Source organism: Gossypium hirsutum, chromosome D13, assembly GCF_007990345.1.
Source record: "Gossypium hirsutum isolate 1008001.06 chromosome D13, Gossypium_hirsutum_v2.1, whole genome shotgun sequence".
Taxonomy (NCBI): Eukaryota; Viridiplantae; Streptophyta; class Magnoliopsida; order Malvales; family Malvaceae; genus Gossypium; species Gossypium hirsutum.
In genome coordinates this window covers 3,100,837-3,125,823 of record NC_053449.1, presented here as the reverse complement: position 1 = coordinate 3,125,823, position 24,987 = coordinate 3,100,837, and the positions used below count along the sequence as shown (strand labels likewise).

The following is a 24,987-nucleotide window of genomic DNA, read 5'->3' as shown; positions in this document are numbered from 1 at the left end:
TTATTTAATTTTCAAAAAAAATATTTTTTTATTTATATTGCAAATATATTTTCTTTTTCTTTTATTTTTATTTTAGAAAGATATTGCAAATATATTTTAAAAATTAAAGTGGGTTGGGTCAAATTGATAGGAAAAACATGGCGGATCCAAAGTAGACCCATAAATACATGGATCAAAACATATTTCGGGCCTCAAATTCTTACGGAGCCCTAGTCCAAGAAACCTAATTCATTTCCCATTCCGACCCGAACCCGCTAAAATTTTAAACCCCACACGCTTATTATCAAGAGCAGAGAGGTTTTTGGATTTTTAGGTTCGAACGTTTTCTTCCATCCCACTTCCTCAGCAGCCACACCATCAATGGGGAAAAACAAGAGATCCGATAAGAGACCCGAATCCGACCACTCACCTGCCACCGTCTTCGTCACCAACTTGGCTTACTCTTTTACGAACTCTCAGGTATTACTCCGTTCTGGGAATTTAGTGAGTCTTAGATTCTTCTTTGCATATTTAGAAATTTATATATATATTGTTTTTCCAGCTTGAAGAAACATTTAGCGATGTTGGTCCAATCAGGCGTTGCTTTATGGTTACGAAAAAGGGTATGATTTTATTTTTTTATTATTTTATCATGATTTTAATAATTGGTTCATTAGTATACTGATATGTTCTTTCTATTGTTCATAGGGTCAACTGAGCATCGTGGTATTGCCTTCGTTCAATTGTAAGTTAATTTAGGTTCATTTTTATCTTCTTCCTTTTTTTCTTTTGATGGTGTTATTTTGTTTTGTTTTAGAACTTTTGAGCTTATCGTTGGGCTGAATTTTCATGTTTCATTTGGAGTTTAAGTTTCTTGTTTACCTTTTGCTGTCTATTTGTATGTCTTCTGCAGTGCTGTTGCCGAAGATGCTAACCGTGCAATTGAGTTGAAGAATGGTTCTTCAGTTGGAGGTCGGAAAATTGGAGTTAAACATGCAATGCACCGTGCTTCATTGGAGCAACGACGGTCAAAGGCAACACAAGGTTTGTTTATTTCAATGTAGTTCAGGAGTTGTAAGCACATGTTATCCGACACTAATTACTAACTTTCTCAGATGATGCGACAAAGACAAAGAATGACAAAGATGGTCTTCTTACTTCAGCTGTAGAAGCACATGGTTCAGACCTGCCAAAATTAGGTTACTAAAGCTTTTATACTATTCAATTATAGTCCTTTGTTGTTAATTCTTATTAGTGACTTGGTTTGTTTTTGATATTTTGAATGCAAATATAGAGAAACCCGTGCAACCTAAAAAAGCAGCAACACTTTGTTCTGATCTAGCTGATAAAGAGAATTGTTCAGAGAAGCAGAGGTACTCAATTTGCTTGCTAATACCAAGTTTTGGAATTAGATATGGACTTTTAAACATTATCATGTAGTTCTTGGCAGTAAAATTTGAATTAATTTTCTCCCATGAATTGAATCTTTAGAATGCTTTATGTTTTTATTCATCATCATAAATTTAAAAAATACTCCTTTTTTTATGCACGTTTAGTTCTTTTCTTTTTTTTTTTTTTGCTTAATACACGTTTAGTTTTTACTTGAGTATTATGATATTCACTCTCTGACATATCAGGGCATGACTTTTCTTCTGCTCTTTCAATGTATGAAGGGTTGCTAGGACTGTTGTATTTGGTGGTCTTCGTAATGCTGAGATGGCAGAAGATGTTCACCGACTTGCAAAAGAGATTGGCACTGTTTGTGCTGTAACTTATCCTCTTCCAAAAGAAGAGCTTGAAGAACATGGTAAGCAAAAAGGTGTTCTTTGCTATCATTTAACTGAATTGTTCTTTTTACCCCCTATGACACCCCCTATGGTTAAAGCTCAAAAATAGAGAAGTGTTGCATTTGAAGAGCTCCTTGGATAAATTCCTGTTGGTGTAATGTATTACTTGCCTGTCATTTGCATGTGTATACACCATGGCTGTAATGACTTTCCGTACATACTTCGGTGCTTTCATTGTCCAGTTATATCCATTTACTGAAAATCTATGATATTGCAATATTTTGGTGCTTCCAAATTTGCCAATAGATATACTTTGTTCAAATATTTGGCATATGGTTTCTGGATGGAAATTTACTGATAATCGAAGTCTTGATATGAAGAGTACATTAATTGTTGTGGAATAATTGCAAGCCATAAAATTCAAACTTTACTAGGTCTTGCACAAGATGGATGCAAAATGGATGCTTCAGCTGTACTTTTCACAAGTGTCAAATCAGCTCATACCGCTGTGGCAATGTTACACCAAAAAGAGATACATGGAAGCATTGTTTGGGCACGCCAGCTAGGTGGCGAGGTAAAGTAACCATGACAATGCAGTCATGCTGAAATTATTTGTGTTCATTAATTTCAGGTTCATACTCATTTATGCCTGAGATCTAATTATTTCTATCTGGTACTTGTGATCCAGGGCTCTAAGACTCAAAAGTGGAAGCTCATTATAAGAAATCTTTCTTTCAAGGTTGTTTGATAATTGATGCTAATGGTGTATTATGATTATCCCTTTAGTTGATTTTGCCGGTTGAAACTCAAAAGTCTTAGACCTCTAAAGTAGCTCATTGAACTGCAGGCTAAATTAAGTGAGATAAAGGATATGTTTTCAGCAGCAGGGTTTGTTTGGGATGTCTTTATTCCACATAATTCTGAAACAGGGTATCTTCGCTTCATAGAAGATCATCTGAAATTTTCAATTAAATTTGTATTTTTTCAAATCATGTAACAGTCTCCCCCCTCCCCCCTTCCTTTTTTTTTCCTTTTTCTTTTTCCAGGTTATCCAAGGGTTTTGCTTTTGTCAAATTCACATCTAAACAGGATGCAGAAAATGTACTACTTCTGGATTATCCTTTTGTCTTAGATGTGAGGTGTTAGAGATTTTTTCTGCTATCTGTTTGAACATCATTTTCCATTTTCAGGCCATTCAAAAGTTCAATGGGAAGACCTTATGCAAAAGACCCATAGCTGTTGATTGGGCTGTTCCGAAGAAACTTTACAGTGCTGGTGGTAATACTGCTGTTACTTCGGATGATGGTTTGTGTCCTTAACTGAATTTTGTCTATTCATCAATACGTTTACTATCTTATTTCTTCTGAGCCATTGGCTGTTTCACTGAGAGCTGAATTAGTGATCTTAACCTTTTGGATCAATCATCCATATCAATTAGCAGAAAAAAAGGGTCTATATTTCTTGTGTTTGTAGAAGTAGAGAAGATAAACACATGAGATTAGAGAACTATTTTAGGAAGTTAATTGCATACACAATAAGTTTCTTCTGCCATGCATGCTTTTCTAAAAGATTGTTATTTTTTGACTTTCTGATTGGTCATCAAAACTCTGCTTGAATATTCAGGTGATGTATATGTCTGTTTCTGTATCACATGCAAGCACATAGGCACACACAAGCCCACTGTAACAGAGTAGGAATATTTTATCTTTGAGTTTTAATATCAAATATGTGTTGATGTTCCTGGTTTATGTATAGCTTATGCCTTTGCTTAAGGGTAATTGATGTGTGTTATTTCATCTCTTATCTTCTATACTTGGCTTTTTATACGTAATGCATTTTTCTTGTTAAATTCTTCGGTAAAATTTTGATCTCTTGCATTTACATTATGAGTTTGTAGTAAGACACCATCTCATTACTAGTGGCTTTACAGGGCAGCTGAATAATAAAGAGGAGGAAAGTGATGGTAGTAGCATTGATATGGAGGATGAAGGTGGGGATAGTGATAATGATAGTGATGATGGTATTGCTTCAAATGATTCAAATATGTCAGAGATGGAAAGGACATCGACAGCAGTGGATTTTGATAAGGAAGTAGACATTGCTAGAAAAGTGCTGAATAACTTGGTGACATCCTCTTCTAAAGATTCTCTTTCCCTTCAAGATCATGGGGTTCTGCCCAAGAGTGAAGACAATACTAATGTAGATGAAACCATCAATGTGCAAAATAAGTTACCCATTGAATCTGCAATAGGATCAGATGTGATTAAACCTGAAAAATCTGGTACAAATAAACAAATAGATAGTGAAGAGGAATTGCAGAGAACAGTTTTCATAAGCAACCTTCCGTTTGATATCGACAATAAAGAAGTAAAAGAAAGGTTTTCTGGATTTGGGGAAGTGCAATCCTTTATACCAGTCCTTCATCCAGTTACCAAGTACTGACTCTAAATAGTTTGAAATGGTTTGCTTTCTTATTCCTTTAAATTAGTAAATACTTATGGTTCTTTTGCTCCCCTGGCAGGCGACCGAGAGGAACTGGTTTCCTCAAGTTTAAAACAATAGATGCGGCTACTGCAGCAGTTTCTGCAGCAAATGCTTCTTCTGGCTTGGGTATTTTTCTCAAAGGTAGACAGATCAAAGTGTTGAAAGCTTTGGATCGGAAATCAGCACATGATAAAGAATTGGAGAAGGCCAAAGCTGAGGAACATGACCTTCGTAACCTTTACTTGGCAAAGGTTGCTTAACTTGACAATTAACTGAATTTTCATAGATTTAATGTGTTTGTAGTATAGTTTTGACATTCTTGTTTTTCTGACTTAATAGGAAGGCCTTATAGTCGAGGGGACTCCAGCTGCTAAAGATGTTTCAGCTAGCGATATGGAAAAACGCCAAACGTAAGGATTTCTTTTATTTGTTTCCCTTGATATTATAAGTCAGATACTGAGCACAAGATTCTTCTGCCTATTTGCTGCACGATGCAAATCGGTTCTGTTGTATTGACCATTTTGTAGTTAAGAGATCTTTGGTCTGGCCAGGAATGATTTAAAAGGATAGTAAAAACAGAAGAGCAGATAAGAATAAAGTCAAATCGATGTTTCTGAATGTTTCTCTTTTAATTTTTCATATGGAAATGAATATGCGAGTCTGTTACAAAATCCTTAAACGTGATGTTGCTTCAAGTTTTGAAAGCAACTTGATATTGGTAGTTCTTAATTCTCCTGCTGATTCTCATGTGAAATTTCACTTACCTATTCCGTTTATTATAAGGCTTTTTGGATGTCTTGCAGGTTGCATGAAAAAAAGATGACCAAGCTTCAATCTCCAAATTTTCATGTCTCAAAGACAAGACTTGTTATTTATAATTTGCCAAAATCCATGACTGAAAACGAATTGAAACAACTTTGTATCGATGCAGTTACTTCGCGAGCTACAAAACAAAAACCTGTGATACGACAGGTTAGATAAATATATTAATCTGTTATTATAAAGTGTTCTTTTAATTCTTTACTATAGTTTTCTGCATATATAGAGTACGCTCTTAAGTCTTAAATTTGATATCACTATGCTGTCCTGCAGATTAAGTTCTTGAAAACTGTGAAGAAGGGAAAGATTGTTGTTAAAAATCAGTCACGTGGGGTTGCCTTTGTTGAGTTTACGGAACACCAGCACGCACTTGTCGCCCTAAGGGTTCTTAACAATAACCCAGGTAATTCCCCTTATGTTACAATCCCATTTGTATGATGGCTGTAATTCCAATGCTAGATTTGTCATGGTCTTTTTCAGTATCTTCTAAGTGGAAAAAGGTTATTCAATTATATATATATATTTTCTGTTTATAGTCTAAAATGTGTAGTTGGTTTTTATTTGCAGAAACTTTTGGTTCTGAGCATCGTCCAATAGTGGAGTTTGCTGTCGATAATGTGCAGACATTGAAGCTGCGGAAAGCAAAGTTACAAGCTCAGCAGCAAGATGCTAGCGATGATTTGAACGATGCACAGCAAAATGCTAAAGCATATCCATTTGACGATCACACTAACAAATCCAGAAAACGGAAATCTAGAGATGACCAAAGGGCAACGAAACATTCAGAGTTGAAAAAGGCTGAGATGGAAAACGTGGTTGCCACTGAAGAAGGCCAAGCTAGTAAGAAGCCAAAGCATAAACCGACCGGTGAAAAGAGAGAACCATCTTCGAAAGAAAATTTGGAAGGCTACAATCAGAAGTTGAAAGGATCAAGGCATAAGCCCAAGGATCGTAAAGGTGGCGCAAAACCTGCTGTTGGTAGTTCCGACAAGGTTGAAACAAATATTAATGAGACCAGCAAATTAAAGTTGAAAGAGGTGAAAGCAATTTCACACCCGAAAGAGAGGACACGACAAGAAAAGGCAAAGCCGGAGGAGGGAGAGACAAATTTAAAAAGGAAAAGGCCAAAAAGGAATAAAGATCCATCAGGCCGAGACGTGGTAGACAAACTCGACATGCTAATTGAACAATACAGATCTAAGTTCTCACAGCCGAAATCCGGAACACCCGACGCGGAAAAGCAAGGTTCTAAGAAGCTTAGAAGGTGGTTTCAAGCTTAATTCCATTAGCAGCTGGTTAGAACCAGTTTTGTAGCATATCCCATCATACTCATCTTTAAGGGGAAAATATGAGAATATTAGATGAGGCATTTGATGTTAATGCAATTGCTATAAATTTAGTACCTTGTTGAAAGGTTTTAACAATTTTGTGCACTCTGTAACATAAATGTACCAAGTTCATGCCAGTCTGTTGAATATTCTCTACGGTAAAAACATGTTACTGAGATGTATCAATGGCATCTTATCTACATTTGGAGCAGACATTGCTTAGGGATAACACTTTAGATTGAGTAAATTGGTGGTACGAGCTAATCAGGCATCAACGACTAGACAAGATAAGAGTTAAATTTGGGGCTTAAAGTTTTATAAATATTAAAATTTTCATAAATATTTTACTTTTTAACTTTTTATAAATATGATTTTAACATAAATTTTTTGTATATCGTAATCTAAGTTTAAATAAATTCTTAAATTTTGTCACTTTATTTAAATAAGTTACTTTATTTTTGTAATATTTAAATAAACCTTTTAATATTTCTTTTTTAACAATCTCATTATAACTTCTGATTATATCATTTCGCACATTTTCATTATGTACCTTAAGTTTTGACCTTCATCTCATTAAAACATTTAATTTTCAAATTGAAATTTAAATAACCGTAAATCATCTCGAACATAAAAGCATATTGAATATATCGAGGAAAAGAACTTAATGTTAGAGACATAACTGTAATTAATTTAAAAGTAATGAATAGTTTTTTTCTTAACATAATGAATAATTAAGTATATTAAATAGGGTTAAATCTGAAAACTATACATAAACTTTGAATTCGTGTGTAATATTATATACATAAATTTTGATTTTGCGTAATTTTATATATTATATTTTTCGATATAGCACTATTTTATACTTACATATTGTATATACAAATATTTAAATATATCTATATATAAAAATAAGTTGATATTTTTTTTAATATATGCTTATAATTGAATCAAAATCAAAATTATATATATACTTGAATTACAATCAAATTTTATGTGTATATTTATATCAAACAAAATTTACGTGTTGTTTTAAAATTTATCCTTATTAAAATATAATTTTAATATAGACAACCAATTGTATTGTATATAAGGGATAATAACCTACTTTTACACCATAATGGCTTAATTAGATATAAGTCAAAAATTAATGATTATTTTGGCACCAATTAAAGCTATAACGGGCTGTTTACATCAAATAACAAAATTGAAAGGCTTATTTGAATGGGAATAATGGAAAAAAGGCATCCCTTTACTTTATTAAATTTGTTTATGTGGCACTTATATTTTTAATTTATTCAATTTGATTCAATTTGACATCTGTATAATTTAATGGTATTAATTCTGACATAAAAATGACACATAGACCGATAATAAAATGCCACGTTGGCATGTGGGTCATAGAAAAAAAAGCTCAGCGGTCAAAACATAAGGACTAGCTATAAATTCCCCCCCCCCCTTTTTCTTTTGAAGGTTAATATTACCTTCTCTCTCATTTTTTGTGTTTTCCTTTTTTTTCTTTTCTTTTTTAATTGGGTTAATATCAACTTATATTTATTAGACCTGTTCATGAGTCGGGTTATTTGTCTAGATTCGAAGGCCTGCCTGAAATTTGAAAAAGTTTGGATAAAAATATTAGGCCCGAAAAATAGGCTTAGGCAAAAAAATTAAACCTGATTAAATTATGAGTTGAGCTCGGACTTGAACATTTAAAGCTCGAGGTCGGCCCAGCCGGTTTTAAGTTTATAATGCTTTATATTATGTTATTTTTATAAATTATGTAATTTAGAACACATTAAAAATAAACATATACTAAATATATAATACTACTATAATGTAAACATTAAAATAATGTTAAGATAACTATATAAAAAATTTTAATATATAAATTATTTAATATTAAAATAAAATAATATGAGCAGACTATGGGCGGGTCTGGCTAAAATTTTAGGTCTAAATTTCGAGTTAGATCAAATTTAAATAAGTATAAAGTATACTAATATCAGGATTCGATCTGACCCGAACCGAGCCGTGAACACTTTTAAAAGAGAAATTAAGCATCTATTGATGAACGAATTTATCCTTCAAATTAACATGCCAAAAGTCCAAATCCGTAGTATGATATCGAAGTCAAACAGTATAAAAGATCCCTGTACTATTCCCTTTTTATGGATTTAGCCCCTCTATTCTAATTTGACAATTCAACCACCAATCCTATTGTAAAACATTGAAATTAATATTCATGAATGAAACAACATTGGTTAAATAAACGTGTCATGTCTTTGAGGTACCATGTTGGGATGTTCCCAGTCTGATTCAAGAAGTCAACACAAAATTTATGGACTGTTTTAGAATAATTTAGGGGATATGCTTCAAAAGATTTAGGTTTAATTCCGGTTTTAATCCCTGTACTATGTTTAAAATCAAGATTTGATCTTTCATTTTAATTTGACATAATGGTATTCCTTTACTTCTATATTGTTATTAGTAGATCCAAATTAAAAACACCATTTGGTGTTGTCGTTAAAATGATGACGTGAAAATTTTAATTTATTGTTCTTTGTAGGGGTGAGTGCTTGATTGAATCGAGTGAACATTTTTTGAGTTAATCGAGTTGACGAGTCCTATTTTATTATCCTAACTCGATTTATAATTTTTTTTGAATCAAATCGAGTGAAATAAAATTTTTGTCAAGTCGAATCTAGTGAAATGTTCGAGTTAAATTAAAAAATTAAACATGTCAAATTAAAATCTTGTTACAGTATAACTAATCTCATGTTTGAGCACATAAATTTGAAATCATATATATTTGAAAACATTTTCAAAGCAAAATAATGAAAACATACTTAGTATGATAAATTTAAATAATTAATTAACTTATTTAGGTCCCAAAATTATTATTCTAGAAATTTTTAAAATTTTTAACTTTCTTTATATATTTTTTTAGATTCTTTTTGAAATATTTATAATTTTGTAAAAAAATATAAAATTTTGAATTCTTTTATAAATATTTTGAATTTTTGAAATATTTTGTAATTTTTGTTGAGAGGGAGACTAATTTGCTCATTTTCAAACTTGACAAGGACCAAAAAAGTATTTACACAAATCTATTATTTGAATTATTTGAGTTATCTCAATTGTAAAATTCAACTTGATTCGATTAACTCGAAATTCAAAAAAAAAATTAATTTTTTCGAATCAATCGAGTTTTGCTCACCCCTAAATCTTTAGTCACATAATTAATGCCACATGAAAATCTAATCAAGCACATTAAACTAATAGTATCTTTACATGCTTAAGAATGTGTTAAGAAAAGTTCCATATAATTAACGGTGTTAATGAACGTACTCATAAATAATATTAGAAAATAATGGATCAAATTATATCAAATTAAAATAAATAAATCAGACTCGTTCCTGACATTTTTGAGGCTCTAAGCAAAATAATAAAATGAGTTTTTAGGTTCCTTAAAAGTTGAAAAAAAAAATTTAAGTCCCTTAAAAGTTGGTAAAAGAAATTTTGGGGCCCCTCAAAAGTTGATAAATAATTTTTCTGACCTTTAAAAGTTAAAAACGAAAATTTTTTGGCCCCTTTCAAGCTTGAGCCTTGGGTGACCGTATCTCTAGTCGACCGGGTCTAGGATAAATTAAACCGTAAATTTAAATAATAAATGGACCAAAACCCATAATTAGACGCAATATTTCAGTTGTAAAACGATTGGTGAATCAATAACTTAAAAGTTTGAAAAGTTACAACATTAGGTAGCCTCACAATTCACATGCCTTTAAGTTTTGATGATGCTGAATGACATGTGTATCCCAAAATTTAATATATTTAAATAAAGAAGAAAGATGACGATGAGATGCTCATTATGTCAAATGGAATTTAATACCAAGTAAGGTATTCCATTTGTTCTATTGTCGTTGTAGGATGGTTTTTAGACTTTCCAAGTAGGCCCAAAACCTCGCATCGTGCTAGTTATTAAGGACTTTGCACACTCCACAATAGTTATTTTATTTGTGATAGGAGAATAATAGAAAAGATCATTAGTTGAAAGTTAAGAACGTCAAATATTCACCTAGTTCAAAACATAAGTACGATTTCGAGAAAAAATTATCACTACAGATATCATAAATTAACTCAAATAACAACGATTGCAACAAATTAAGAAGAAAAAGAAGAGGAGGCGGCAAACAAAGTAAACTAAAGCCGATAAAGCAAGTAATGAAGGTGAAGCAAGACTCACATTAACCACCTATTTGTAAGCTCCATAACCCATCCAAAATGCATGCAACTGCCCTTACGCTCCAATACTGCGTAACTTTCACATACATCACTCATCAACCACCATATGATCTTCTTATATATCGTCACGTACCGCCATGCCTCATCATTAAACTTAATAACAAATGGCAACCAACACATGTTCAAATCATGTTGCCATTAAAAGTCACAATTACATCATCCACTAGTCTTTTAAAATTCAAAAAAAAAAATTAAAAAGAAAGAGAAATTTTGCTCTCACTAACATCTCTCTAAGAGGGCAACTTTTGTCTACTCTTCGACTAGGAGACAATTGTTTTATCACCTCTACAGACACTTCTGTCGAGTGATACACCTCTATCTCAATTACTGTTCACTTTTTGTCACTGCCAAAGACCATTTATTGACAAAACAATTATTATCCATCATTAACTCAACCTATAACATTGCATCATCATCCTACAAGGTCACACAGCCGCCTTCACTAAATGACAACGAAATGACTCGTCTATTAATAGAACTCTTCCACGTGACAACTTAATCCCTTGTATAAAAGTCCACTAGAAAACAGTAGGCGTCATTCTCACACTCTCCCTCCCTCCCTTTTATAGCTCTCCTCCGCTAGGGTGAATCAACATCACACCACTGTTTGTCTCTCCCTTTCGTTGATACTTGGTATCAACAACATTGATTCAGAAAATAATAAGATTTTATTTTTATTTAATTAAAATATACTTTTAAAATTTTAATTTTAACTTCTAACTTAAAAGACATGCACCTTGCACATTCTTGTTGGTTGATCCGTTTTTCTTTTAACATTGTTTAATTGTTGGACTAAAAACTATAACAGAGTAATAGTTTAAAGAAAGTTTAGGTGCTAAAGTGGAAAAACCAGTATACTTCAAGTGTCCAATAGTGAATTAAACCTTATTTCTAAATTCAATAAAAAGTGTTTGTTGTATTTGTTTTATCGGATTTAGTCCTTATACCATAATTTGATCAGATTCAATTTGTTTACTTTTTTTTAAATATGTATTTTCAATATTGATATTATTATTTTTATAATAATTTCATCAAATAATTTGATGTACACATTTTTATTAAAAAATTTGATAGAATTTATTGAAAAAAAAAAGTTATTCTCAAGATTGAAAGGGACACATTTCAAAAAGTGGATGGATTAGGTATTATTAAATTATAGCAGAGGGATTAAATCAGGAAAAAAACATAGTACAGGGATCTTTATAAAATTTGACCAAACTTTTACTATTATTTTTGAAAATTTAATTTTTGTCGGCCTTGTACTTGTGCATGCCTTTGTATTGTATTTCACTGAACAATTGTCGTTTATTTCTCTTTTTGTACTATTTTCTGTTCTTCTTCCATGGCCAAAGCTAAAGCTCCGAGGAGACCTCTAGAGTCTTGCACAATCAAACACATCAATAAAACAATTAACGGTAAGCCAAAGGAAATGAAAAAGATAAGAGCTTTAAGGGTTTTTTTTTTTCTAAAAAGTGGTGGTGGTGGTGGTGGTGATTGGCAGCTGGGGATTGCGTGTTGATGCGACCACCGGATCAGTCAAACCCTCAATACGTGGCGAGAATCGAGCGGATCGATGCGGACGCACGTGGAGGAAACGTTAAGGTGCTCGCAAGGTGGTACTACAGGCCGGAGGAGTCGATCGGAGGGCGGAGACAGTTCCATGGATCTAAAGAGCTTTTCTTGTCTGATCATTACGATGTGCAAAGCGCTGATACTATCGAAGGGAAGTGCACAGTCCATAGCTTCAAGAGCTATACGAAGCTCGATTCCGTCGTAAACGATGACTTCTTCTGTCGTTTCGAATATAATTCCTCCACCGGTGCTTTCAATCCCGATCGCGTCGCCGTGTACGTTCTTTTTCTTTTTTTAATTTTTGTTTTAACAAATGCCTGAATTCTAACTTCATAATTGTTAATTAGACTCATGTTTTTCCCCTGTTTTCTCATCGCTCAAAATTCATACTTCAATGGCTTAATTGGTGCTTTTTTTGTTAATTTATCACTAATGGTGTTTTGATCAGTTAATCGCTTGACTAAGATTAAGTTAGTGAATATAAGTTGATTAACGTTGACTTCAACATTATATTTGTGTGCTTAATGTTTGATTAATGTTCACTTGAAAAACATAAATAGAGGAAGTGCAGTTTTATATGGATTCCGGCGGTTTGGGATCTTTAGCGGGTTTCGGCCGTTTGCCCCGCAAATCTCCTTATTTTGTCAGTGTATTTTATTTCTTTAATAAGTGATGGATTCGGGTCCTACGACTCTAACGGATTGAAATGGTTATTTGAAAGTGAACATTTTTACTTGAAATGAAGTTCGAGTGTTTTGCAACTTTAAGTATTAGATTATTCTATTTAATCTTTTTTTCCTTTGACCTTTTCTAGTTTGTTATGGTGATGTGGCAGTTATTGCAAATGTGAAATGCCTTACAATCCTGATGACCTAATGGTTCAGTGTGAAGATTGCAGTGACTGGTAAGTTGGATGCTTGGGAAGATAGCTATCTCAGTTATGCATTTATTCTCTAAGTTCTTAGGATGAATATATTGTATGCATCTTTGCAAGATATGCCAGAAGAGTTCTCTCCAAGTGCTTTTCTTTTTCTTTTATAAATTTGCATAAAATCCAGTAACATATGTTTGTTCAAGGATGTGGAAACAGTTTAATAGAGTGACAGATAGGCTACTGACTATTGTTTTAGCTGTCATTTATCAGCAGGTCGTTGAAGAATTGGAACTGGTATTATTTTAGCTGCCACTTTCAATTGGAGCAAAAATGGTTAAAGAAGTTCTAAAGTTTGGCCCTATAGTGGAATGATGATCCCTTCCTCTCCTTTTCTGCTATGGAAACTGAACACTATTGTTTTCCCCCAACTTTTTGACTGGTAGTACGGCTAGGGTTTAATTAGCATTTTCTTTTAAGAAAATAGCTCCTTCTAGGCCTTCCTGGGAGGCATTTATACAGTTGTGATGTAACTAAAGTCTTTGTTGCCCTTCACTAGAATAAAAGGCGGAAAACATGGTTCTCTTTTATAATGCTATTGGCAGGTGCTGGACCTAAGTTTAACTTTATTTATCCTTAGAGCCTGCTCAGGTGGGGGCTGGGGAAGAGTGATTTGGTCCTGGTGCATAGGCCTTTAGACTTCGTATTGTCTGTGTAGTTAATTATGTTGATATGAATTGATTCAATAGGCATGATATTTGCTTAGATACAGTGTTCACACTGATAGCTCATGGATTTACAAATCTAGAATTATTGGCATTGAGTTGGTAGGTTTTAAAGTGAAAATCCAAATTGTATTAAAGTATGAAAATCTGGAGAAGTGATCACTTAACTTTATGATGTGTCAACTGATATTCGTTTGTGTTATAAAGACCTAATACACTTTATTGAAGATAGAGAAGCACCCAGAAGTCTGGTTGTTTCCATGAAATATAAAAATATTAACATGGGATGAATTCTTAGTGGTTCAGAAGCATGCCGATGGACAGGTTTTTGTTACATTTTCACTTTATGTGTGTATTTGTAGGTTGAGCTTTTTGGTTGATCCTAGCTAGGAAATTTAGTTTTCTTGAGTTTTAGAGGCCAGTCCTGGAAAGACTTTTTCGTTTGATTTACTCTCATGTCTAATTTCAAAGGTTAATTTTGATTTGCAACCAATTTACCCTGCATGCTGTAAAAACCGTTGCCATATTCAGCATACTACTTTTGATTCAGGTTTCATCCTGCTTGTATAGAAATGACAGCAGAGGAGGCTAAAATACTTGACCACTTCTTTTGTGAAACTTGTTCATCTTCTGGTCAGAAAAAGTTGCAGAATTCCCATGCTGCTTCCAGACCCTCGGATACAAAGGTCTTCCCGATTCCTCGCTCTTCCATTCATTTTCGGTATTCTTTATTAGCTATTCACCACGGTCTGTATCTTTATTTGAGAATTTAGGTGCTTATCTGGCTACCTGCTTGTATGATTTAAGTTCCTGTGTAAAATGTGCTAAGGGTATCACCGAATTCTTCAGCTGGTATGTATTATCAACTACAGACATCACCATTGGTTCATTATGTTTCAGGTGGATGCAAAACGACGCCGGAGGTGACAAAAAGGTACATAAAAGGTAGCATTTTAGTCAAGATACCCAACTCGACTCGTTTTCTCACTGTTAACCATGGAGTAGGCTTGGAGCAAACACAGACACTAATATACGTGCCATCCAAATCTATAAGCCTTGTAAGTTCATAATCCTTGAGTTGACAGTAACTGGTTTGAAAACTTGAGTCCTGTTTATATTGTTTGAAGGGCCAGTCAGTGGAAGTTAACAATGTTGTGTATGTATGTATGTATGTATGTATGTATGTATGTATGTATGCATGTATGTACGTATTTTCGAGACGTAGGGTTTCCTTTCTTTCTTCTGGTTTATGTATTAGGGTTGTGGATAACCAAAACCTGTTTTTTAACTTATAAAGGGACGCATTAGATATTCTGGGTTTCTTACAGGCATCAAATACTGCTCTATTGATTTCCTTGTTTGCCTGGCTAGAGTCGCCTTTGTTCCTTGGTTCCCTCGCCTAGTTCGAAAAATCAATCCAAATAGTAGTAATTGGTTTTATTAAATTAGGTATGATTTGTTTCTGTCATTAGTTAAATATATTCACTTCAGTTTTTGGTTCACAGGTTAAATATCATAATATTTAATTTAAATTCAATAAATATTTTATATTTGAAATAACTTATATAAAAAGTATTATTAAATCTATTCAAAAAAATATTATTAAATAAATTAAAAAATAAATTAAGAGTATTATTAAATTTTAAAAATTTTAAAAGACCTAAATGAAAAAAATTTCTATTTTAGGGCCGAGTCTTGCTAGCCCCTAATTACACCTCTGCTCTAACTATTGGATGAAATTACATGGAAAAACAAAAAAGAATATTACGTAGGTTTAACTTCAAGTTCGCCATTTAAGCCCTTAGAAAAGCTTTCAGTTATTTGTTCATATATTTTGTGAAATTCAAAATGTACAAGGACTAAAAATTACTAAATTAAAGTATAAGGATTTAATTCACAATTTCTATAAAGTATAGGGACTAAAAGCAAAATTTAACCTTGAAAATTTTGAAAAGTGCGAAGACTCGAACCTTAAATCAACTATTCTAGACCCGTAAGATAACTTGATGGCAATTTACTGAAAGTGAAATTGTAGAGTAAGAAATGTGAAGAAAAATATTGGAATATTCTTTTTATTGATTGTAACTTGTAAAGGTGGAAACATAGCTTGTTATTCTCACTGTGAGGCTGAAGACTCGTCAACTGGATGCCAGTATCTATTGAAAAACCACATTGAATCCGCTTCAACTGCATATCCATCATGGTTACGGTGCCAACTATAATAAGCATGAGTCTTGTTCTTGATATCGAAAATGGCGTGACCGAAACTGGCTTCGCGATATGCCGAGTAAGCCGGCTGTGGCTCGGTCATGCTGCAAATACGAAAAAAACCAAACCGTTTGACATAAATCATGTAGGAAAACCATCACATACAAGAAAAGAACAATCTTTTACTTGTTTGCTAAGCCTTCAATGTTCCCTCCATCGCCGATCGTAATGTATACAGGTGCGGATTGATCCTTCACGGGAGTGCAAAGGCCATTTACGATGTTGTATGCAATGTTGGATATGCGTTCCTGTAAAAATACATAAATCGGTCATCGAGCAACTTCGAAACAAACTCTTTTCCATTAGGCATTTCAAAAAATGGTTCAAACCCCACAATGCAGAACCTAATGATACAGGCAAAGAGCTTACGGTTCGTTCGTAGGCATGGACGTGACCGGCAAATACAACATCGACTTTGTACTGCACAAACCACGGTTCATACATTACTCTCATGGTTTCTCCTTCCATGTAATGGTAGTTGTAGCTGTTGTACCATGGGGAATGCATAAGGACTATTAACCATGGTGTTTCGCTCCGGTTTACTTTCGGTAGCTCTTCTTCTAGCCATTTGTACTGTGGAGTGTATTTACCTGTGGAAATATTATTGATAAGTTACCAGATGAATCCAGCATGCATCCCTGGTGAATCATACACATACCATAGGCTGAATACGAAGACAATACTATGATGTACGCCGAAGCTCTTTTTATCGAGTACCAAAAGGGAGCAGTACTGTTTGATGCTTGATAAGGAACATGATAACGGTGCATGTAAGGCTTAAAAGGCTCTGTTTCACCCTGCAACAGAACCATAATCGTGTTATTATCAATTCACCAGGCCAGCCATAACAATGAGAAAAGAACGAGTGCTTACGATTTCAGGGGCGAAGTCGATTTCGTGATTTCCTGCTGTCCATATCCATGGTTGATATGCAACAACTCTCTCAGTAAACCTTCCCCATGTATCCCATCTTACATTATCATGATTGGGGTAGTTATCTGCGTAAGAAAGATCCCCAACAAACAACACTGCTTCACCTTTCACTGGATTTTGCTCATAGTGAGTCAATGTCCTGTTTGAATCAAAAGACTGCCCTAGATCCCCTGCATTATGATATACATTACCACGTCAAAACATGATACATACATACATACATTAATCAAGCTTTCCCTTACCAATGAGACCAAATGTGTATGGGACATTGGGACCAACTCCGGGAGGAGTTGTAAACCAGAATTTTCGCATAGTATGATCCACACCAACCACATAGTAATATTTGGTGTTATACTGCAAAAACATTCAACAACCAAATGAAAAAAGGACTCGGAATCGAAATCAAAGAATGCCCCCTCCAGACTTGATAACGCAAACCGTACTGAGTACTATATAGACCATAGCCAAGCAGGCATAAGATAGAACAGTAAAAGGGAGACTATGAATACAGTAAATAATCCCAAATTTACCTCCAGATTTCTGATGGTGCAGTGATGAATAAAACCAGAGGTGTAATTGAAGAACCTGTAGATATTGAATTTGCCTTTTGCCTTTTTCTTTTCCTTGCTGTTTTCACTCCAGTAAACAACAGTACTGGAACCTGGTTCATCCTCAGTTACCCATGAAACAATCACAGCTTTTCCAACATGATCTCCTTGTGTTAGATGAACCTTAAATTTACAAAAACAATGTCAATTCTGAAACAACCAACACCTATTGGACCGAGTGGCCCCTTAAGCAAAGTCGGCACTAGGAGAGCTTTGCTCCCTGTCTAGATTCCGACATGGACAAAAGAAAAATATAAAAAACAAGACTAAGGAAGCGAGAAGCAACCTGTTGGGGTGCATTGTAGCCTGGGGGAACTCCAAAAACATCACTGTCAAGCGGCATATCCACAGTTTTCTCCACTTTCCTAACGTAGGTGCTGGTCTTTCCCCCATTGCATATCACTGCTGAATCCAAAACTTGAAGAACAATGACAAGAAAGGCCAGAACTAAAGAAGGAAGGGAGTTCATCTTTGGTATCTAGGTCTTAACGCCACACAGGCTCTAACACATTGCATTTATATGGATAATTGTCAATGAAATAAGGGAAGAATATTCAGGCTATATACGAATATACAGAACAGATCATATTAGAAGTCAACTCATTGAAAGCTTTACGAGAATGGGTGATGTGAAAAGGAATTAATTATATAGGATATATAGAGATATAAATCTGAACAAAGCTTGTGCCTTGTGGTGATGAGGCAATGGACTCTAGTTTGCCTGTTGCTTTCCTTATGTACCAAAAATAAAATTCTAAAAAAACAAATATTAATAATAAATAAATAATAATCCCTTCACGTTCTCAACTATGAAATGATAAAAATAATACAACCTAAGGATTACTGGATTTATTGAAATTATAAACCATTAAACTAATCAGCTTCCTTGTGTCCCGGGTCACAGATGTTTTTAAGAGCATTTATTCAAATATTTAATGCATTTTTTTGATGTTTTAGAAAATTTTTACGAAAATTCTCATTTTTCAAAAGCAAAATTAACTTAAGTGAATTTAAACTAAAAAATCATCTAAAACTGCACGATTTGTTAGATTAAATTCTAAATTCTAATACTGTAATATAAAAAGGAAAGAAAGAGTATATGTTATACTACATGATAATAGACTATAAGAAATTCGCAGGTCTTCGTTTATCATTAACTTTAGGTGAGTTTGGATGAACGGTGAGTTTACATGCGGTTAGTGTAAAAACAGCGGTGACGGTGAGATTAGACACTGTAGCGATACTGTAGCGTGAGACAAAAAGTAAACTAAACGCATCGCACCGCACCCAATCGCTCATCTAAACCCCACCCTTATCTAAACCCCACCCTTTGTCCTTATCTTCCTACAGTATAGATGGCGCAAACAATGGATCACAGCCCTAGGCATACGTAACAGCTTGCGTAAAGCTAAAGGAAACAGAACTTGAACTGAATAACAAACAACTGCATTTAATTGTAAAATAAATTGTAACTTAGGTTAGGAAGAGGATTAAAGAATTAGATACTGATGCAGCGGTTGATCGAGGAATTGGAGCGGAGTCTGCTGGTGGAGTGATGCTAGATTACAATAGGAATTGGATTTTCAGTTATAATCGATTTCTTGAAAAGTGTAATATTTTTGAGGTTGAACTTTAGTATATTTTGGACGGCATGATTACGTCACTTAGTAATGGTTTTAATAGAGTTGTAATTCACATTGATAATTTGGAAGTAGTTCAAATTTTATAGGATAATTTATTGGAAGATTCGGGCATTACAATTCTCAGGAGGGTCCAAAAGATAATGAGCACGGAAGGGTGTTGGCTGATTCAACACGTTCCCAGAGAAAGCAATCGTGTTGCGGACTGTTTGACTAAATTGAGCTCAGACAGGAGGACAAGTCTCCAAGTTTATGACGAGTGTCCTCATACTACCTCAAAAGTTCTTTTTCAAGATAAAGCTAAGGGAGCGACAGATAAAATGAATATGATGTAATTTTTCATTTATTTGTTTGTTTCACCAAAATAATAATAATAATTACTCTTACTGAACCCCATATGTTAACCTGATGATTAGGATGTTCACCATCTCAAGTATAGCCTAAATTTGAATTACGCTAATCGTGTTGCTATTAGAACTTTACCCTATTATAATTCACCAAAATAAAATAAAATAAAATTTACTACTGCGAAAGAGCACATGAGAGTTGAAGTGTCGGTTGCATATGGTTGGCTGGATCAAGCATTCTTAGCCTAACATGTTAGACTGATATAAGAGTTTCTTCTTTGAAAAACAAGAAAGGGGAACATGAATTTAGACCCTTTTCTTTAATTCTATAAATAAATTTATAATATTATCACAAGTTTTATTTTTAAACATCCTTTGAAAAATATATGTGATATTTTAACTTTTACCTAAATGTAATTGTAAAGTTTTATCTTTTATTTTATGAAAATTAACAAATTAATCCCTATAAATTGTCTATGAATTCTTATCTTAAATTGTTGATTTTTGCTAATTTATTGTATATAATTTATTGAACCGTCAACTTTTACTAATTTCTTACCTATAAATTATTGATCTGGTGATTTCTGCACTACACCAAGATAGGCTTTTAGCGGCACTTTTAGTGGCATTTTGTGGAAAAACGCCGGTAAAAATCGGGCATTAGTGGCGTTTGTGAGAAAACGCCACAAAAAATAGGCCTTTAGCGGCGCTTTTGCTAAAACGCCACAAAAACTCCAAACTCAACGGCGTCGTTTGGTGACCTTCAGAGGGCTTTATTGGCGTTTTTAAACAAACGCCGCTAATGTTATGGTTTTTAGTGGCGTTTTTTCTGAACGCCGCTAATTTTAGGGCTTTTAGCAGCGTTTTCGATAATGCGCCGCTAAAGTTAAGGTTTTTAGTGGCGTTTTTTTGTAAAGCGCCGCTAATGTTGGAGTTTTAGCGGCGTTTTGATGGAAACGATGCAAAATACATTTTATCTTAATTGGTTTAATATTATTTAGATTAATTAAATAAAATTCAACTTAATTCTAGAATATGTAAAATATTCAATGGATAATATTATTTAATTTAAATTCAAGGTTGGAATAGTAATACTTTAATAATTCATGACAAACATTTAATTAAATACTTAAATAAATTTGTGAATTTGAATTGAAATCAATATTCAAATTAAAATATATGCATATACCTAACTTGCTATCATTCCTTTTGTTATCACTTCAATATTAAAAAAAATGCCATATATATATAGTTGTTCGTCCTTCTTGTTTTCATTTATCTAATTGAGAAATTAAGAATATAATAAATTTGTTAATCAGAGAAATTTATTCATTTATCAATAAAATAAAATATTAAAAATTCTATACTTTATATAAAAAATAAATTTTATAAAGATTAATATTGTTTATTGCTACTTTATACAAAATTTTTAACTATTAATTATTGTTTAATCTATGTAAACTATATTTTATGATTATTAAAGATTTAGGGGATTTTTTGGAAGGTATTTTAAGGAGTAAGGGGTATGGATTAGGGTTTGGGATTAAGGTTTAGGGGTTAAGGGTTAGGAATTTAGGGCTTAGATGTTAAGGGTTAGTGATTTAGGGGGTTAGGGTTTAGGGGGATTTAAGGGTTAGGGGTTAGGGATTTAGGGGTTAAGGTGCCAAGGGTACTCAAGTTAGGGTTGGTTGCTTAGATTAATTAGTTTAATTAATTTATATATTAAATATGTTCTTATATGTTTGTAAAATATATAATGATAAATTTAATATATTTAAATTATGAGTATATATTACGTCTTATCGGCCTTGAGTATGTGCTAGCAGTCGAGTAAGTAGTGACTGCCCGGTTTTGTTTCTCCAATTTTTTGTCAGTACTCTACAAAATCTAGTTCACCCTTCTTTATAGTAGAAAGGATTGTTCTAAATATATTTATTGATGAACGACGGGATTTGGATTGTTGGAAGCTAGAAGCCCCCTTTCGGTTTTTTGGCAATGTTCCTAGGGCACCGATAGCACATGTCAAGAATCCTACAATTGGTACGTGGAGGCTCAGTGATCATTTAAGATATTTCAAATATGTATAGTTAATTTATATTATTTAGTTAAGAGATATAATATATATTAGGGTTTAAGATATTTCAAAGATGTATATTGAATGGTTAAATTAGGGTTTAAGGTTTATTTGAGACTTGTTAAATGATACAATTAATAAATTAATACTTTTATATTTAAAAATATTTAACCTTAACAATTCGATATTTTTTATATGGATATATATATAGGTAATTAATTATTGAATTTGGATAGGATCAAAATATTAGAAAAAAACTAACAAAATATAAAAATGAAATAAAAAAACAAAATTTTATATTTTTATCAAAAACTTTTAAATATTACTTAAAATTTTAATATTTATTTAATTAAAATTTTAATGAAACATAGAAGAAATAAATAAATAAATAAAATATGTGAGATTTAGCGGCATTTTCAGCAAAAAACGCCACAAAAGTTTTTAATAATTTGGAGAAAATGGTGTAGTTTTTTGCTGGGAATTTAACGGCCTTCGCGGCATAATGTCTAAAACGCCACTAAATCTGGGAATTAGCAGCGCTAGGAAGAAAACGCCGCAACGTTGCTCTGTAGTCTGTAATTAAAACGTTGACGTTTTGTGTGGCATATTAACGGTATTAGCGGCGCTCAGGTAAAAACGCTGCAATTTTTAATTATATATATTTTTTAAATATTAATTAAAAAAACAATGTTTTAAAATTTCTGAAAACGATGGCATTTCAATAAAAGAAATTAATGTACTAGTGGCGTTTTTGTATAAAACACCGCGAAAATTTGATTTAGCGGCGTTTTATTCATAAACACCGGAAAATATTATTAGTTTGGGCAAAACGATGTAATTTTTGTTTGGGAACTTTTTTCGGCTTTAGCGGCGCAACGCCTAAAATGCCACTGAAGGTAGGTTTTAGTGGTTCTATCAAATAAAATGCCGCAAATTTTCCGCCCATTTTAGAGAAACACTGTCCTTTTACATGACACCTTAAAGGCATTAGTGGCGCTATATTAGAAACGCCACAAATGAAATATAGACACTATTTGGGAATTAGTACCATATCTCATGTCATACGCATGAAAAAAAATTATTATTTTTAAACAAAAATCAAAGCAAACTAAGCAGTATATTCCGTCTTGTTGTACATTGTTATCCTGCTAATCATGAAAAATTTTGTTCATACAATTAATATAGTTGCAAGAAGGGACATACCATATAAGGATCCATTGTTGTCTGGAAGAAGGGCAATGAGTAATTCAAGTTATTTTCCTTCAAGCTTGTTTGCAGCAGCATGGTATACGTATTTTAGTGCCTTGTTAACTTGATCTGGTCTAGCTGAATAGATAGGAATTACGGGGTCTCGATCGAATTCCTGCATTTAAAAGACCAAATTGATCAAAGGTTCAGGCACCAAACGGCATCCATTGGAAGCTGTTATATAGATAAATTAGTTGGTTAGTGAAAACAAAGGTTAGGAAAATTCACCATGCCAGAAATTTGGCACATTTGAACCAACTCTTGACAAAAACCTTGTGCAGTGCTCTCTTGAACACTTCGTTGGAATATACCTTATCAAATAATTGTTGTATTTGGTCCCATAGGCTGTCAAGTAATGCATTTCTAATAACATTTCTCATTGCATAATAATTCTCACTCTATAGCTTATCAAATAATTCTTACTCTATAGCTTATAAAATAATATAAATCTAATAACATTTCTCGTTGCAAATTTTTGTTCATAATTTGTTTATATCCTGTTTGTAGTTTACAATAGTTTGTAACCGTTCATAATTGCTGTTTGCGTTGTTGTGCTTAGCTTGCTGGGTTGGAAGGATAACGCTATTCTTTGGCGTGAAAGGTCAAGTTTTTGCCGCTAGCTTGCTGCGTATTTCGCTGCTGAACTTGTCTACTTTTTTGCGTGGAAGGTAAATATTTATTCTTCTGTTGTAATGTATCAGCCTTAGTTTGATTGAAAGAACAGAATTTTTTGAAGGTAAATTTTCTGTTGCAAACAAAAGGTTTGGTAGTTAATCATCTTGCTATTCGAGGTACTGCTATAGCCGTTGCATTTAGTCACCGTCTTGACATGTATTATGCAAATCCCCAAATGGTTTTAAGCAAGTGGACTTTGTTTATGTGCTAATAGTTCTTTTAGCCAATGCAAATAGTATTATTTAATACTAGTATTATTTAATATGGTTCCATAAACAATACAATTTCGCTATCTTTGAAATACATAAAAAATATTAAGATATAATTACTTGTTGTTCATAGTAATATATATGATTTATAATTGTAATTACACTTTGAAAATCAATGATTAGTTATAAAAGAAAGAAATGCTAGTATGAAACTGATATACTGTTATTTATAGTTTGAAGATAAATAAGTTTAAAAATGATGAATGTAATCATTGAATTTTGTCCGGGATTAATTTCGTGTTTGAAAAAAAAAGAATTTTTTTATTTTTTGCATTTTAACCCCTGTACTTTTCAAAATTTACATTTTGACCCTAAACTTTTCTAAAATTTACATTTTTACCCCAAAACTTTATAAAATTACATTTCGACCCTTATACTTTCTCAAAATTTCACTTTAACCCCTAAACTCTCAAGAAATTACATCTTGGCCCGTATTTTGCTAAAATTACGCTTTTGCCCCAGAAACTTTGCATCCCATGCAATTTAGTCCTTCTGGACTTGTCAAATCGCCGCAAGCAACTGCCGAGCCTACCCCTCCCCAGCCGGGCTACTCCAGCAGCCTCCCTAGGCCATGATGGCTCCTCTACCACCTGAAAACAATTAGAAAGAAGACAAATTGGAGAGATTAAAAGGGGAAGAAATGGAAAGTGAATGGGGGGGTTCTTTTTTTTGCAAAAAGAACGAAAGAAAACAAAGAAAACAGCAGCAAAAAATCAAACAAAAAAGAGCAACGAAAGGGCCCTCACCACCGTCGCGCTCTCCCAACCACCGCCTTCACCACCACCGTGCCCACCGCCGTGCCTTGCATTCTTCTAACCACCGTTGCACCTACAAAGCAAAGCACAAAGAAAAAAACAAAAAGAAGAAACAAAAACAGCAACCAAAAATAGCAACCAAAAAGGAAGAAGAGAAGAAAGAAAGGGAGAAAGAGAGGAGAAGGGAGTCGTGTCGGCCACCGCAACACCGGACGGAGGAGGCGTCGGCGGCGGCGTTGGGCTAGAGTTCAGCCCCGAAGAGGAAGGAAAAAGGAAGAAAAAAGAAGAAAAAGAGAGAAGAAA

The 24,987-nt window shown here is 33.4% G+C and overlaps 3 protein-coding genes and 1 long non-coding RNA gene across 7 annotated transcripts; 2 read left to right on the top strand and 2 right to left on the bottom strand.

The window, feature by feature from the left end:
• Nucleotides 1-292: 292 nt before the first annotated feature.
• Nucleotides 293-6,534, top strand: LOC107920290 (RNA-binding protein 28). Of its 2 annotated transcripts, none has more exons than XM_016849916.2 (18): nt 293-459; nt 542-602; nt 688-724; nt 893-1,023; nt 1,095-1,178; nt 1,274-1,352; nt 1,653-1,786; nt 2,201-2,340; nt 2,455-2,505; nt 2,614-2,696; nt 2,813-2,867; nt 2,957-3,044; nt 3,697-4,201; nt 4,288-4,501; nt 4,590-4,660; nt 5,054-5,222; nt 5,343-5,472; nt 5,637-6,534. In XM_016849916.2, the coding sequence occupies exons 1-18, from the start codon at nt 361-363 to the stop codon at nt 6,347-6,349; spliced, it is 2,844 nt and encodes a 947-aa protein (XP_016705405.2). In that variant the 5' UTR covers nt 293-360; the 3' UTR covers nt 6,350-6,534. The 2 variants fall into 2 exon arrangements, with proteins under 2 accessions (XP_016705405.2, XP_016705404.2); XM_016849915.2 differs by having other exon boundaries at nt 2,957-3,071.
• A 5,433-nt stretch (nt 6,535-11,967) lies between these two features.
• On the top strand, nt 11,968-15,178 carry LOC107918307 (chromatin remodeling protein SHL). Of its 3 annotated transcripts, XM_016847834.2 has the most exons (5): nt 11,968-12,114; nt 12,201-12,546; nt 13,107-13,175; nt 14,418-14,553; nt 14,768-15,178. In XM_016847834.2, exons 1-5 carry the CDS (start codon nt 12,042-12,044, stop codon nt 14,792-14,794), a joined length of 651 nt encoding a protein of 216 aa, XP_016703323.2. In that variant the 5' UTR covers nt 11,968-12,041; the 3' UTR covers nt 14,795-15,178. The 3 variants fall into 3 exon arrangements, with proteins under 3 accessions (XP_016703323.2, XP_040965895.1, XP_040965894.1); XM_041109961.1 differs by lacking the exon at nt 14,768-15,178 and having other exon boundaries at nt 13,419-14,504; XM_041109960.1 differs by lacking the exon at nt 14,768-15,178 and having other exon boundaries at nt 13,416-14,504.
• Nucleotides 15,179-15,913: 735 nt separating this feature from the next.
• On the bottom strand, nt 15,914-18,512 carry LOC107918664 (purple acid phosphatase 2). Its single transcript, XM_016848249.2, has 8 exons — nt 17,963-18,512; nt 17,599-17,799; nt 17,311-17,422; nt 17,009-17,238; nt 16,794-16,932; nt 16,505-16,725; nt 16,262-16,383; nt 15,914-16,179 (listed from the first exon to the last, which is right to left on the bottom strand). Exons 1-8 carry the CDS (start codon nt 18,143-18,145, stop codon nt 15,984-15,986), a joined length of 1,404 nt encoding a protein of 467 aa, XP_016703738.1. The 5' UTR covers nt 18,146-18,512; the 3' UTR covers nt 15,914-15,983.
• Nucleotides 18,513-24,167: 5,655 nt separating this feature from the next.
• LOC107918665 (uncharacterized) lies at nt 24,168-24,987 on the bottom strand. The gene is made up of 2 exons (XR_001690193.2): nt 24,676-24,987; nt 24,168-24,519 (listed from the first exon to the last, which is right to left on the bottom strand). It is a non-coding gene; the product is annotated as an uncharacterized lncRNA (long non-coding RNA).

Bases quoted from the DNA above. Each gene is read 5' to 3' on its own strand.
- LOC107920290 (XM_016849915.2), top strand. From the start codon at position 361: ATGGGGAAAAACAAGAGATCCGATAAGAGACCCGAATCCGACCACTCA. The intron at 1,787-2,200 runs GTAAGCAAAAAG...AAACTTTACTAG, and splicing joins AGAAGAGCTTGAAGAACATG to GTCTTGCACAAGATGGATGC. The intron at 2,868-2,956 runs GTACTACTTCTG...TTCCATTTTCAG, and splicing joins CTAAACAGGATGCAGAAAAT to GCCATTCAAAAGTTCAATGG.
- LOC107918307 (XM_016847834.2), top strand. From the start codon at position 12,042: ATGGCCAAAGCTAAAGCTCCGAGGAGACCTCTAGAGTCTTGCACAATC. The intron at 12,115-12,200 runs GTAAGCCAAAGG...GGTGATTGGCAG, and splicing joins CATCAATAAAACAATTAACG to CTGGGGATTGCGTGTTGATG. The intron at 14,554-14,767 runs GTCTTCCCGATT...ATTATGTTTCAG, and splicing joins CCAGACCCTCGGATACAAAG to GTGGATGCAAAACGACGCCG.
- LOC107918664 (XM_016848249.2), bottom strand. From the start codon at position 18,145: ATGAACTCCCTTCCTTCTTTAGTTCTGGCCTTTCTTGTCATTGTTCTT. The intron at 17,239-17,310 runs GTAAGGGAAAGC...ATCATAATGCAG, and splicing joins ATACACATTTGGTCTCATTG to GGGATCTAGGGCAGTCTTTT. The intron at 16,726-16,793 runs GTATGTGTATGA...ATATTTCCACAG, and splicing joins GTCTTCGTATTCAGCCTATG to GTAAATACACTCCACAGTAC.